This window comes from Corvus cornix, chromosome 10 (assembly GCF_000738735.6).
Source record: "Corvus cornix cornix isolate S_Up_H32 chromosome 10, ASM73873v5, whole genome shotgun sequence".
NCBI lineage: Eukaryota > Metazoa > Chordata > Aves > Passeriformes > Corvidae > Corvus > Corvus cornix.
Window position 1 is genome coordinate 17366123 of NC_046340.1, and position 16038 is coordinate 17382160.

The 16038-nt window shown below is 41.5% G+C and overlaps 1 protein-coding gene across 1 annotated transcript; it reads left to right on the forward strand.

Moving 5' to 3' along the window:
* The first annotated feature begins 1029 nt into the window (after positions 1-1029).
* On the forward strand, positions 1030-14324 carry CRABP1 (cellular retinoic acid binding protein 1). Its single transcript, XM_010412347.2, has 4 exons — positions 1030-1265; positions 1737-1915; positions 4604-4717; positions 13994-14324. Exons 1-4 carry the CDS (start codon positions 1196-1198, stop codon positions 14042-14044), a joined length of 414 nt encoding a protein of 137 aa, XP_010410649.1. The 5' UTR covers positions 1030-1195; the 3' UTR covers positions 14045-14324.
* Positions 14325-16038: the final 1714 nt, after the last annotated feature.

Here is a 16038-nt window from a genome sequence, read left to right on the forward strand (position 1 = left end):
AGTAACTTATGTGTTCATTTTACAGAGTCTAACAAGTGAAGAATGGCTGTGAATGTTCCATGAAGTTGTCTCAGCAAAGGTTTTCCTATAATTAAAGTACATCTGGCTCTGTTCTGAGTGGGAAATCACAGGCCTCTGAATGTTTTGAGTATTTCCTTATGCACAACAGCAGCAGAAAAACTCCATACACCTTAACCTGTCAAATTCTGTTCCACTTTATCATGTGGATAAATCAGCTGCAATAAGGAACTTTAATCTGGCATCTTTGACCTGAAACTGAGGGATTCAAAGCAAAGACAATGAAAATAGTCAGGAAATTATGAGAGGCTCAGAACAGCACTCAAATCTTTAGCACACAGGTGTTAATTTAAGTGAGTGTGAAATAGCTTGCTGTGTTTCTCCATAAAAGCTTGTGACCGCCATTGGCACTGCTCTTTCTGATGCCAGTTCTGCACCTACATCCTCCTGCTGCCAACAGTGCCACAGAGCACTGAGGGAATGCGTGGCTGTGGCCGGCGAATGCTGTAGGCATCGTGCATCCCTTTGTCCTTCACCCTTCTCAAAGGGGAGACTCGGCTCAGGGGCAGTGACAACTTCCTCACAACAGTTCCCTATCCCGGAAAGGGCTGTGCTCCCTGGCACCCCTTAGACCTGCTAGCTGTCCCAGTGAGCCGTGTTGGGGGTAGGTTGGCAGCTGGGAGAGCCGTGCCTGCGAGGAGACCGGGGCTGAGCTGTAATGGGCTGCTGTGCCTCGGCCCTGCCGTGGTGGGATCAACGCGGTGTGAGCCTGGAGAGAGTGCGCCTGGTTGGATTGCCCTCTGCCTTCTCTGCCTGCCTCTGGGGCTTTTCATCAAGTCCTCACTGTCTGCCTCATTTGTGGGACAAGTGACAATCGGGCTCTCATTCTTGGGCAGCCCCAGAAGGCAGCTGTGGAGGCTGCAAGGCAGGTGGCAAGAAGTGATGGATGGAGAGGGCAGGATGGATGGATGGATGGATGGATGGATGGCCATGACTGGGAGGGGGCCGGCTGTCTAGCGGCGTGGTGCTGGCCCGGGGGAAGGGGTGGGGGGCCGGGTGGGTGTGCCCCGCTCTCCCTGGCGCTGCCGCCGCGGTCCGCCCCACTCACAAGGTGCCTGAGCCAGAGAGCGAGCAGCAGCGCCGCGTCCCCGCCGCCCTCCGCAGCGCCCGCCTCGCCATGCCCAACTTCGCCGGCACTTGGAAGATGAGGAGCAGCGAGAATTTCGACGAGCTACTCAAGGCGCTGGGTGAGGCGCGGGGGAGCCGGGCAACGGGCTGTGTCCCGCGGGAGGGGACACGGAGTGGCAGCTGCAGCCGCGCTCCGGTGCCCGGTGTCTCCCGGGAGAGCTCCGTGCGTCAGCCGCGGGCAGGAGAAGCTCCTGCCGGTGCGGGCGATGGCTGAGAGCCGTAACCGGGGAGGGGCGGTCAAGGCACGGCACGGTCCCCGCCTCACCTGCGAGCGCCGGCAGTCCTGCTCCGGGGAGCCGGGCTGCGGCTGGCCCGGCGCTCTCCCGCGGGGATCTCTGAGAGAGCCCGCGTGTGCCGGCCGTGCGGAGCCTGCCGGAGCGCCGCAGCTCCCGAGCGCCGCAGCTGTGCAGTAGGGCTACGCGCGGTGCCCCGGCCTGTCGCCCCGCTCCCCGATCTGCGTGATGCTGGACGAGGTCAGCCCAGGGTACCTCTGGCGACTTCAAGCTCTGTTTCCTCCCCGCTTCGCCCAGGTGTCAATGCCATGCTCAGGAAAGTGGCGGTGGCAGCTGCCTCCAAACCCCATGTGGAGATCCGCCAGGACGGGGACCAGTTCTACATCAAAACTTCCACCACTGTCCGTACCACTGAGATCAACTTCAAAATCGGGGAGAGCTTTGAGGAGGAGACGGTGGATGGACGAAAGTGCAGGGTAGGAGGAGAGCTGGGGCGTGTGTGTGTGTGTGTGTGCGTGACCAAGTTCTTTTTAGACTGGACAGATACATCTGCTGCTCGTGTCCCCAGACAGTGGCATTGCTGCCCTCCACCCTCTTCTTGCCAGAAGAAGGGGGTTCTTGATGGTCACCACTTTTCTTGTCCCTCTTGCGGGATAAAACTGAAATCCGAAGGCAACAGCACATGACAGGTCCCAAAGGCGGAGTTCAAATACCTGGTTGCCAGCTTGGCAGGGTTTAGTTCTGCTCTTTTTGCTTTTCTCTCCCCTGAAGACCTCAGCTGCAGTGAAAACTCTCCCCAGCCTCTGTCCCTGACAGAAACACGGGAAATGGTGGAGCGAGAGAGACCTCAAGAGTCAGGATTTAGTGCACAAACCTGACATAGCTTTTGTCCTAGATTGAATCAGATGAGTTCTCAAGCAGGACCACAGACAGTTGGCAGCTTGGGGCTGAAATCCTCTTTCACACCCTTGCAAGTGCATGTGTCCAGTTCACTGATCAGATAGCTCTTTAACAGTATAAGGCAGGCTTTCAGCTGGTATTATACCATCTCCTTGAGCAGAAGTGCATTAGAGGGCATTCACTGGAGTGTTTTGGGCTTGATTCTGCATGTGAGACCCTGCTCCTCTACCTTTGTAACCACTTCTGTGGCCATGGAGGGGGATGTAACTTGGCAGCCTCTGACACCAGGTTCTTGCTCGTGTAGATATGTGGGATCTGAGGTTTGGGGAACTGGGCTGTGGTCATAGCTGCCTTTTGAAAAGCATTATTGAAGGCATGGGTTAGTTATGCTTTCTTTGAGCACATTACTCTCACGCTTATTTTAAAAACATATGAGTATATATAAAATTCTTATAAAAGAAGTACAAAGAAAGAGTATCAGAATGTAGTCTCAAATGAGGATCACGTTTTAAAAGTATCCAATGCTGATGAAATAATCTACTTTCCAAAATATAATCTCTCCTAATTCTTGGGTCAGCTTTTGAGACTGTTTGCATCACTAAAAATTCAGAACTTACTGTCTTCAGTGCAATTGCTGTCAACATAAATTTATGTAAAAGGAAGCAGATTCTGGGAGTCAGTGAATATTTAGAACATCCACTTTCTCTCTAGGATGAGTTATCATATATTTAACAGTTTGTTCAGGAAATGCTGCTGGCTTTGTTAATTTATCCTGTTCGGCAAAAGTAGTACTGTAGTGTCTTCATACATAATGCATATACAATAAATGTGACCCGCTTTCTAGAGAAGGATTTATTGCTGCAGATGGAAAAACAATAATTATCGCTGTAAGCTATGAAAGTTGGAAAAACCTGAAAGAAATGGGTTTTGTGAAGTAGTAAATTTTTTCCATATGTTGTGAAATTATTTATAGTCCACTCTCAGGAATAAGTTGTACTGCTGTGTGTATATAACCAAGATGTGGCCACAGAGCAGAAACTGACAGATAATAAAATAATACTCCAGAATGTAATTTCCAGTATCTGGAAAAACTGCTGACTGGTGATAGATTTTGATATACTTTATGGGGTGGAGGGTTTTGTACTGCCAACTAATTTGATCCGTTGTTCATGCAGACAAAGATGGAATCATATGTCGTTGTACTTCAAGACACAGCTTCTACAACTGCCATTTGAGCTGGCTTGTTGGCTTATCTATTGTTTTGAAAAATATTTTAAAAGTAAACAGCTAATTTTAAATCAAAGTAAAGGGGTTTTTTCCCTTGGAAAGTCTGGGAAGTGTTAACTTGAATTTAGACATACATATGCATACACATGCATGTATATGTATATGTATATGTATATGTATATGTATATACGTATATGTATATAATCACAGACTAATAAATGTCTCCCCTGTGTCGTTATAAAGCAATTACTTGAACATTCATTACAGGCATCCTTCTGCACAGCTGTTCCATTGCACTGTGGAGTAATAGTTCAGTGCTAGAGTGAAAAGCAACAGAGTCAGGGCTTGCCTGTTTGTGAAAGTTAAACAAAATCCTGTAGTTTTGGGTTCTTTTACTTTTCAGTGGTTTCATATTCATTATTCAAACACTTTGAAAAATGTCCAAGGGTATTTCAATTTCCAGACTCACAACCTTTAAAAAGTAATGCCACAAACACTTGAATTCTGACAACATTTCTTTAATTTGGCTGTGATTTATTCTAGTTTGTTAGCTCAATATGTTTAATACACAGTTAACTTGGCATGGTGCCATAGAGCAGGAAAGATTGTAAGTGACAAATACTGCATTATTTATGACCACAACATGATATATAGAATTGTTTATGCTCTTACTCTAAGGGGACTTTGTAGTGATAAATAACATGTCAGAACAAATCATATGTGTACAAAGATGCTTGGGAATGTAAGCACTACATTAGCATGTTCCTAAATTACGCTCTTCAACATCAAGCATTTGATGGAGACTAAAACATTTGCAATTACTTTGTTATTAATATATACCTCTTTCCAAAATGCCCCATCACACCTTAATTTTTATTTCACCACTTTCCACTGATGACTTTTTTCCTTTGCCTTTATCTATCTCTGTGTTGCTCCTTTAGTGGAGCAATTATTCTCACTATTGCTCATTGTTGTCTCTGTCTCATGCTGCTGGGGACTATAATTAATGTATTTCCTAATGGTTTTCTTGCCTGCAGAGTTTGGCCACTTGGGAGAATGAAAACAAGATCTATTGCAAACAAACTCTTATTGAGGGAGATGGTCCCAAAACATACTGGACTCGAGAACTAGCTAATGATGAGCTGATTTTGGTAAGAACTTTGAACCCACTCAATACATGCACCATATTAACAGGTTTCTTTGTTACCATGTAGCATGAGTTATTATTTTTCCTTACTTAAATTCATCTGGAAGACTACCATTTTCATAATCCTCTACCTTACATTTAATACATTGCTTTTTTCCATTCTTGTTATTATTTTAAGAACAAATGGAGATGTATGCACGTTCTGACTTGCATTTGATTGTTAAAACTTTTACCATACGTGTATGGTAGAATAATCACAAATGGGCCACTTCTACTCTGGAAATTCACAACATCATGAAAGAATTTGCTTGATTTATTGCAGATTTTCTCTGGTGAAAGTGAGATTAAGGCATCTCATTTCTGGAGAATCTTGTTTTTTAGGAATGTGCATAATATTGTTTCTTATCCATGGTCACATGGTATATAGCAGGAAAGATATGCATTAATCTCTCCTAAAAGATATGCTTTAATCTCTCCTGTTTATGAAAAAGATGTAATTTCCTCCCCTATCTCTGCCACCTTCCCCAATTCCCTGATCATCTCCGAGTCAGATTCAGAATTGTCTTCATGAGTTTCTTAGAAATACAGAGATTTGCACATTTGCTGTCAGCCAACATCCCCCCAGTTGTGTGTGACCTTCCAGCTGGCAGCAGGGTAACTGTGGGCATTCTGAGCAGCACCTCTGCAACTGCCTCGCCGTGCCCACCATCAGTCATGCACGGCTTATTTATTTAGATTGTACTTACTTCTGTTAGAGTTCTCTTCACTGAATCTTTCCTCAGTAGTCACTCCACATTAATTTACCAGTATCCAGACCTGAGTAAAGACGCAGTAGCACAGTTCAGCTCAAGTTCAGAGTAATTTCATTGCACATGTTCTTACTAGTGAATTCCGGATAAATAGTTGATTAGACTGTTATGCCTCATCAGTTTGGGCATGGAAGACAGGCTCCTGGAGTGGTGGGTAAGAAAACATCAAAGCAGGGAGGTTTTATTTCGAACTGTCACACTAACTAAACCTCTGCACTTTAAAAAACGAACAGTGTCCCCAGTGTTTCTCTAAAGCAGATGGAGTTCTGTTTTTAAGATTGCATCTGAAACAGAAACAGGACCCAAACCTAACCAAGTATAAACAAAAAGCTTTTAAAGTGTTAATGTTATTCCAGACATCTTGGAACTGTTCACCCACCCCTTATGAGGACATGTATGCTGTTAGTGAAATCACACTGGTTTCTAATGAATGAATACTCCACTGCTGCATAATTTCTTTTGACTCAACCACTGGAATTCTTTATATTATCACAAAACTATAGGAGGCAAAGTACTTTGATCTATGCTTTGCATCTTTATATGTAATGCAGTGTACAAAATGTATTCTCAACTATAACTTTTCCAGCTTTCTAACAATACATTTCTGTAGTTTATTATTTAAGCAACAAGCTAATGAGGCAGCTGTTAAATAAAGTGCACTGCTCCGAGCAAAGCAAGAAAGCTGCTCATAATACAATTGCCTCCTGCAAGCAGCAATGTGAACTTGCCCTGCTGGGGAAGAATAATGAAGCTGGATAAGAAACCAGAGTGATTCAAAGATTTAAAGCCATCTAACCTTTTTTCTTGTTTAATACAATCTGTTGAACTTTTCTGGATTAATTATTTTTCCAATTAGGATATAAATTAGAACAACTCGCTTCTTATTAAAATATTTCCATTTGTAGGAACTCAGAACTTTTGGTAAGTCGATTTAGTGGTTAATTTCCTTGCCATTAAAATACACACATTACTTTTAATCGTATGTGTAGATTCGACTTCCAGTCATTACATATTGTGTATAAAAGAACCTAAATAATATGTCTAAAATTTGTTATTGCAAATACTTCTCTTAACACCACTGATCAAGCCACCTCTTAGAAGAACTTTCTGGTTGTTAAGCTAAACCACTGGAAGACCTTGAGCCTTTCAATGTAAAGAAAGCTTTCACTGAACCATTATTTGAGTGCTTTTTTAACCCTGTCCAATTTATCAATTTCCCTCCTAAACTAAGAAAACCAGCATGGCATGTACTGTTTTGCTAGCAATCCAGCACCTGATGTTACAATGATCTCATCTCCCTACTCTTATCTCAAATGATCCTGACTTATATGCAAAGGCCTTGTTAATTCTCTTCTGGTTTCCATTTCCTCACACTGATCCCCTTCCCGTCTCTGGCAAGCTGGAATTACGTTCATTGGTTGCAATGTGTGATTTTACTGTGGCCATTATGAAAATATGGTATTTGTTTCTGAGTGATCCATTGGGATCATTCTCTCTGGGTTTTTTACTATTCAATATGATATACAGTTTCATTCTCCTACCTCTTTTTTTGAGCATAGTGGCCTCTTTTGCTTTATTAAGTGTTATGACAATAGCTGGTCCTCAGGACAAGTATTTTCAAGCCCTCATGACATTTGATGAGACTGAATGTACAGATCTTTGAAATACATGGGTTCACTATCTGATAGCCAAAATCTCAGCAATGAGGTGTTTCTGAGAGTAATGGTGGTGTGAGATCTCTGGTCCTTTGTAGAAGCTGATATGGCCAAAATTAACCCTTCTGGGAGGCAACGAAAGGTTCTACAGTTTGGAGAGAGATAGAAGGGGATAAGCTACATTTTCTTGTCTGTGGTCCCTAATTTTAAAGCCCTGGAACATTCCTGCAGACAACTGGTCTTTAGAAGCTAAACTATTTGAAGGGATTGGCTGAGGTGTGCTCAGCAGCTATAAAAGGGAACAAGGTAGGAATAAGATCCCTTAGTGAGAAGACTCTTTTGATCTCTTGCCTCTCCACTGTGTTTGAGTTTTTCATCACTCCAGTGAACAAAGATTCAACTTAGATTATTTTATTTTATGCTTGGCAAATTTCCTTGGATCTGAGTCTGCAAACCCCCACTTACATCTTACTTCTTCAAAACCAAGATCACAATGAAGAAAAGAAAAAGAGATGTTTATCTTCTCCTTTCTTTCTTCTTCCACCCTCAGAGCTTTCTTAGGGATCTTTAGGACCTGAAATTCATTCTCATTCAGTTTTGCTGCCCATATTGCTTCAAATATTTCAAAATTCCCATCTTCACACTTCTCAAATCTCCCTACCTACCTAAGAAATGTTTTCTGTTCCTTTGCTCTCTCTGATGTGCTTCAGTAAGGCTCTGCTTCTGTTTCTCTATCCAAAGATCTTTCAAGAAGTCTTGAGACTCCTTATTTGCTATTACAAGCATTTGCAGAAGAAATCAAGAAAAGTCATACCCTGTTTGAAAGAAGTTGCAAGAAAGAATCTAAACTGTGTTAGACTGAGGCATGAATTGAAGAAAGGCTTGGGGTAACAGGCAGGGGGTAAGGAATTAATTTTACTCTGTTAGTACTGGCTGCATAAATGTTGGAGCTTTGCCACATAATTTTGATCTAATATGCTGCATTACTTCGGGGACCCATTTGTTTATGATATTTTCCTAGTGTAAGGATATATTTTTCTCTCCAACACAGCATATTAAATAAAATGCATTTATTATGCCATATAATAAAAAAAAATCAGTGTTTAATTGCCATGACTACCACAGAGCTAAAATAGAAACCATATTACTGTTTAATTATCAATCTTTCTTGCATCCTGGCAGAAGAATTCCTTATGTTCTTCAAAGATATTTCCTTGGAGTAAAATGATGGTCTTCCAATTCACATCATGTCCTCTGGTACACAGATGCTGAGAACACACTGTTTAGTTACCAAAGGTTTTCTTTACCTTCAGTTGCCTTCAGTTCTCCTTAGCTCCTTGCAGCATGGAGAATGAAATTGCTCTTATTAGTAAATAAATATTTGGCTCATACAATGACAGATGTAGGTCTAAATCCTATAAGAAAAAGAGTTCTTTCAGCTAAGGAGGGGAAGGAGGATCAAGTTCTGCTTTGGAAAAAAGATGGTCTGAAAACTAGATCTTTGATCTAAAACTAGAGCATTGGAACTTCTTTCATCAGAGCTGTTTAATCTCATCTGATGCACTTGCTGGGATTTGAGTGCTGCATTTTTAGAATTACTGAACAATGTAGATAAAAATTACATGGAATGTGCAAGCAAGAGAGGGTGGAAAGGGTAGTTCCCCACTAAAGTCCACATTTATTTGTCTTGACTGTATCTTTATATTGTACTTTAGGATTGTAATGCATACAGAGAGTCAGAATATCTATATTTATAACTCTACATTCATAACTATACTTGGGTTAGCATTTGAGCAATCAAGATCAGAATATAACACAAAAATATGAATTTCCTTTGCTTGTCTGGAAATTATGATCTGGCATTAAGTGGCTTTTCTTCCCTTTATTCTACTCATAATGTTTTTGTTGTTGCTGTGTGTTTTTGTCAGGGACATTAATGAGCTATCAGTCACTTATGTAAGTCAAAAGAACAAAAGGTCTGCTCTTTGCAAAGTTAAAGGATGCTGCTTACAAATATTGGCTATTCAAATGAGACACATTTATATGCAAACTTTGGGCACATTGCTGCTTTCACGACTGCTCATGCCTCTATAGATTTAAGTTTAATCTATAACACACAAACGTTAATGTGGATGATTACTAAAGAGGGGCTTTAAAAACAGCCTCTGACCACATTTTACACAGTTCATGTATCACACAGGGGTTCTCAGAATCAATCGTAGCAAGGGTCAAAGATCACAACATTGGTGAGGGTTCAAGCATGGTTTCTATTCTTCATTCCCTCCTCAGAAAAATCATGCTGTAGTTGATTAAAACTGGTGAACTATGGTGCCTAGATGAGCGAGTGAACATTTTTTAAATGATTTTGCTGACTCCTAAAATTAAACATAGTAGATGAGAAGGGTCAATGCAGATTTGGAAAGAGATTTTGCAGTGGAATGCTGAAATGTGTGATGTGCCTACGTGCCTAAGCCTTGTATTGAACAGTGTTAAACTACCTAAGTGTTTAACTTCTCTTTAACTTTTGGAGAGTGGTCTTATATTAAATCAGTTATCAAAAGGAGGGTCTACTCATATCAAGCTCAGAATGAGGGGGTTGCGCTATCGTCATTAGAGCAGCCTTGATAGAAGTTCAGGAGCCTGTAATAATGTATGTGTGTGTGTTGCATGGGCCTAATGCTTTAATTTATTCTTTGCCATGAGCGGATTTACAAGGGGGCTTAGGGATCTACAGCCCTTGCTCACTACTACAGCCTAGTCTGGATTACATCCCAAACAGAGAAAGAAGCCAAAGCCATTTGCATTTTGGCTGCACCCAATCCTGAACATAGCCTTTTGTAATATCACTTGTAGCTTAGATGTCCTCTGTGCACTGGCTTTCAACTATAACTGGGAGATACCATTGTCTCAGATCTCTGTCATTCATTTTCTGCATGACTTTGAGGAAACTGTATAATACAGCAGTGCTCAACCACAAATACTGACATTTAGGCTCCTTGAGAAATAACCTAATTTTGCATGGTCCTGTCAATTGATATCCTGAGGAAAGTGAGGTTGTGTATTGGGTTATTTGCTATTATAAAGTGGGGGCTGCACGTTCAGTGACTATGGCCTCATAAGGATCAACCTCTTTCCTAAAATATTATGGGAGTCAGGAGGAGAATGGAAATAGGCAACATGTCTTTGTTGTGAAGATTTATAGCTTTATTCTAGATAACATGGAAGTTTGCTCATGGACAAAGCCTTTTCTGAGGATTCATTTAAGTAATACCTTCTTTTCTCCATCAGTTTGCTGATGGATTCTGTCTTCCTTTTGTAAGTTGCCTCTGCATTTTGAACAGTCATGAGCAGATAAAGGGATTTTTGCACACACTGACAGAAGTGATCTTTCCCAGGTGATTGTTTCAAAGACACTCTTCTTAATTATACTGTGTGCTCCACTTACCACAAAGGCTCCTCAGCAAATGTTTATAAAGAAGACCTTCAAAAAGCAGATTTGCTTCTACAGAAATATATTACTGCCCTGTAATTCTCTTTTAATCTCTCATGATGTCAGTGGTCATCAGATTTTGAGTGAACTGAGAGAGGTCATTTTATTGGATTATCCCCCTGCACAGGGCTTTGTTTGCAGTGTGCTTTTGGACTCTTAGCTACAGATTATGACAAGCTAAGTGAAGACAACAATTCTGTAATTTGGAGTCATTGCACATTTAAAATCCTATTTTAGATTTAGATAGCAGCCTTGCCTTGTAGCATTTTGTCAGATAAGTGGAACCTTGCCAAGCTGATGAGAAGGTGGTGTTTGAAAATCCTGCATCTTCTCATTACATCTGAATTACAGTTTGGTAGCATTGCTCTTTTTTTTAGTTGCTCTGATGGAACTTCACCACCAAATAGCCAGGTTTGCCCACCGTCTTTCATTTGGAAGTTTGACTGCTTTGGCTCATGGAAATCTTTAAAGTCTGCTTATTGTAACAGGAACTATCACTTCTTTTGAGTCTAGAATTAGAACCATAGATGCTAAACTGCTTTATCCTACCACCGAATACAAGGATTTAAGTGTGAAGGAGAGGGGAATAACAGACTTTTAACTTGGATCCTCTCCTGACCCTGGGCCCAGCTGTACATTAGACATTTCTGTGAGTTACCACAAGAAAAAGAATGCAACAAGTTTGAACATGTTCCTCTTTGCTTTCTTTAGCAACACTGACTGGAGTTTTATCAACAATGATAGTAAGTTGCAATAAGATAGGGAAACACCTTTTGTGTAAGTCGTGTGCATAACTGTGACAATAAAGCTCTCTATTTATGTGCTTCAATTATATTGTTAATCATCTGAATGTGTATAAGGTATGAAATCTAAGTGCTAAAAAATGCAGCTTATTCCTGAAACAGGTCAGAGGCCACATAACCTAAGCTGGGTCTTCAAGGAAAGGATGTCTTGGTTGTTTGAGAAGTGCCCAGTGGTGACACGGTGCTCCAGAATAATTGTAATTGTGCTTTGCATGATTTCTATCTCTTTACAATCTAGATTTAAAGACATTATTGTGTTAAATTATAGTGGTTTTCCAGACTGTGGGACTGGTGTGTTGCAGAGTCCTTGTGTGTAGCAATTGATTTTTTGTTTTGGTTTGGTTTTTTTTTTTTTTTTGGGTTCCCTGACTATGTCCATGTTTTCTGCACTTGATTTTTGTCTAGAGTAACTTGAATGCAGTCCTTTGCCTGAAATTTTCAAAAGTCCAGAAGTCTATCTGGAGCTGGATGTTGGAAGTACAAAATGAGGAGCCGGTGACCTGTGTCACAAGCAGGCTGAGCTGTGACTCTCTGAGTGCACAGCGGTCAGTCTCCGGTGCTGGTACTCACCCATACTACTGAGCTTTCCCAGAAAGTCCTATGTCTTTTTTCTTCCTCCACAAATTTTTATCTTTATTTCCACACTCCCACCTATGAATCTTCCAAGGAAGCTGCCAGTCAGACTACACTGATGTCTTAGGAGCAAGCTCTGCCCAGGAGCACTGTCTTAGAACTGGACACAGCAATTTTAGACGTTCAGATCTACAGTGGCTCCCTTGAAGTATGAATCACATCTATTTCAATCTACTCTTCCCTGTAGTGTTCCTTCTCAATACAACTGCTCATCTGTTTTGAGAATAACTGCTGTTGCACAGCTTTAGGGGAAGGAGTTTCTCTCTCAACTTGCCTGAAAGAACAGACATAAATTTATCAGGGAGGTTGCATGAGTTTTGGCAAACAGCTGCTGCAGTCTTTCTCATTAGAATTGGCTGATGTGGCACCCACTCACATCACAAGATGTGGCTGCATGGCTGTGCAGCTCCAACTGTCAGACTGGGGCTGTGCCAGCTCTGGAAGAACACTATACAGGGACTGTTTTACTACTGTTTATGATTTGTGCTGAAATAGCAGCAGGGGACCCAAACCTCACTGTGCTTAGCAGTGCCTGAATGTGAAAGACAATCACTGTCGCAGGGACCTTACAGTCTCCACAGACAACCTTGAGCCCTGGATGTCTTGACTCTTACTTCCTTTCTCTGGCAAAGCTCCTGCTGACATAATTTTGCCTTTGTGGATACTTTGGAAATGTTGAAGGAAGCCATAATAAGGGTATTTACAGCTGGTGCTATGGACAGTAGAGAACTATCCACGTCCTTTAATGTTAATTTTCAGATGTATTAATGTATAAGCTAAAAATATGTATTAAGCACTGATGTGATATTGATATGCATAAAACCAAAGTCTGTATATCCAAAATACTAACAGACTTGTCACCCCAACAAAGAGAACAAAATTTAAGCCAGTCAGTTTTAAAGCCAAGTCCTTCCAAAGTGTCGGCCAAAACAGGTGTAGAAAGCGTTAAAACAAATAGCCCAGCTGAATTTTCATAACACACTGGGGTAGCTCTTAATGTGTGCTTTTCAGTGAGACCTTGGCAGTGACCACAACCAGACATCCCACCTCAGAGCTTGTTAGTGCTGAGCGCAAAACCGTCTGTCGGGGTAGCTGAACATGAAGTTTTTTGCAGTCTCTATTTCCTCACTCTTGCCCCCATTGTTTCCTTCCTGTTTAATTGCTTAAATTTTAGCCTGCCAGACCTGAAATTACATGCAAACCCTTTGGCTTTCTCAGACAGCTGCCACAACCATTGTCCTGCCTACATGTCCTGATAATCTGTACGGCATTACAGATCCTTATCATCGTTAACAAACTCACTGGTTAAGGTCACAGTGTCCTGAAGGAAGGTTGTCATTGACACTGCCCACAGCCCAGCCCAGAAGAGAGGATTTGGTATGCCAGCATGGGGTGTCAGCAGCTTGCAGCAGCATTTTGTTTATAGGCATACATTCTCCTGGTCTTCCTCTTTCCTCCACTGACTTCATTTGCCTGCTTGGATTTATATCTGCAAATATCAAAGAATACCTTTGGAACATGCCATCAGAATTCCACCCTCAGCATTTCTAGTTCAAAGTGCTGCAACTCTTTCTAAATATAACAACAGTACATTCCAAATTCACTTTCTTTTCTCATGTTTATTTATCAATTCATGCCAAGAAACTACAGAAAAAGAGAATCTATGCATCATTTATCATTCTGACAAAATCCATCCTGCCTTGAGAAACAGGTCATTTACATTGCAGTCCTCTTTCTAAATGTCTTCTTTCTTTACTCTCATCTGTCAAAAGACAGAAGAAAAAATATTTCTGCTGTAGAACCAATTACTTTAGTAAAAATAACACTTTGAAGTGGTGTTAAATGTTTGCTGGTTCTACCTCTTCTGATTGATTTTTATTTCTTTTCCAGACCTTTGGTGCTGATGATGTTGTGTGCACAAGAATTTATGTAAGAGAGTAAAAACATCGATTTACTTGTCATCTGGGATGAAGCGGAGAACTGTGAAAACCCCCAGTATAACGAGTATCTGTGTGTGCTGTTACTAACGCGGTGTTGTATGTGACTGTGTGTGTTATATCTGAACCCAGATCCTCTGTTAAGTGTATTTTGCTTTCATTTTTCATTTCAGACACTATTCCTTTCCACTTTTTTATGCCATCAATTTTCATGTCTGCTTTGTATTTTGTAGTTGTCACTTGCTATGTTCTCCTCAGTTATTAAACTTATTGGGCATAACTCACAGCCGTTTGGGGGTGTTTTTAATTGAAAACCCAGCAGTGCTTTGGTTAGGACTGAAACACTTTTTACCCTCTGCTGAAGTCAGTGTGTAGTTTCCCTGCCATTGGCAGGTCCTGTGCTGTCAGGGAACACCTCCTAGGGCAACACAAAGGGATGGAGAGCAAGTGGATGGCAAGGCCTTTCACAGAGCTGTTCTCTTGAACCCAGAGCTCTGCTTCTTTCCTTCTTTCTGTCTTCTCTCCTCCTTTCTCCCCTCTCTTGTCCTCTCTTCCTCCCTGTTGAGGAAAAATTTGTGTATCCTGTGATTGCTGGGACTGTGATTCAGCTGAACCAGATATGACAAGACGAGATCTTTCTCCTCTTTCCTGCAGCATCTCTGAAGAATGCCCAAACTTCCCTGTTGAGACATGCATTATCCAAGTACAAAACCCAGCTGTAACTACAGGAAAAATAACATTGTGATCATGATTAATACTTTTTGTCATCACATCCAAGCACCCTCAGGCATGATCAGAGAGCCAGAAGAATCTGACAGACTTTACTTGTTTTGGCCATAAAAAAATATAGCTGAGGTATGCTGCTTTTCTTCTACTTTCTCACCTGTGACAAAGAAGCTTCACTCCCCCTCCATGTTACAACTCTCACTTTTGGTGATTCAACGTTTCATTCTTTGAGCAACTAAGTGTTTCACAAACCAGGGCCATAGTTCAAGAATGAAAGAAACACCAAATTTAATGTATTTATTCTGGCTCAGAGTTCTGGCCCCAGCACTATCAAGTATTAGAATCAAGCTGAACAGACATTCCACTAATGAACCAGATAGTCTTCAGTTCTTCAGCCTTCGAAGTATCTGGAGATTGAGACTAGAAGCACTACTTATTTTAGTGCAATACACAAGCTTATCTGACCAGCTTTTATCTTTGCAAGAATAATTTTTCTGCTTCATGTCACACAATCATATAAGATTTTTAAGAGGTTCAGTGTTAGCAGAATATATGCCCTGTTCACTGGATTGTGCTCACTATTCAGAACAGGAAAATAGGACCAAAACTTACTCATCTTGGGACATCCATGACAAATTACTCTGTCTCTTCAGCCCTCACACAGCTATGCAGAGAAATCCCCTTTGACAGGATTGTCAAACTGCCATGGAGAAATCAGCCAGCTGTTCTATTTATTGCAGTGTGGCTACAGAAGCACAAGAGGAGAGAAACATACAATGTTTTCTGTCTCCTCTGCTCTGACAGGTCATGCTTGCTCTCTCTGCCATCAGCACTCAAGATACCATATTGCAGCTGAAAAGAGGGTTCTTCCACACTCTAACTGTAAGCCAAATCCTATTTCTGAGACCTCAGTTCTATTGGTATCAATCAAATACAGTGCATGTTGGCCCACATTGAAGCAGGGACCGAAATTAGTTCATTGAGGTTCAGATAGAGCTGAAGAATGAAGTAAGAATGAAACCATGAGAGGGAATGACAGGGATCTATATTTATTTTCTATCTTTTAAGATTCAAATTAAAATAGTTGGGTGTTTTGTTATAAACAAGTTCCTCTTCAGGACTATCTGGATCTGCTTGTGCTATCAGCTGTGCCAAAGGGACTCCGCAAAAAAGTGCCAGGCTTTGAGCTAGCTCAAAGCTGCTCAGGGGTGCACACAAAACTGTCCTGCCACATCAAGGCTGAGCAGTAAATAGCACTGTATTGCAGGGCAT

Coding starts and splice junctions, on each gene's coding strand:
- CRABP1 (XM_010412347.2), top strand. CDS start 1,196: ATGCCCAACTTCGCCGGCACTTGGAAGATGAGGAGCAGCGAGAATTTC. Junction 1,266..1,736: donor CGAGCTACTCAAGGCGCTGG/GTGAGGCGCGGG, acceptor CGCTTCGCCCAG/GTGTCAATGCCATGCTCAGG. Junction 4,718..13,993: donor CTAATGATGAGCTGATTTTG/GTAAGAACTTTG, acceptor TTTCTTTTCCAG/ACCTTTGGTGCTGATGATGT.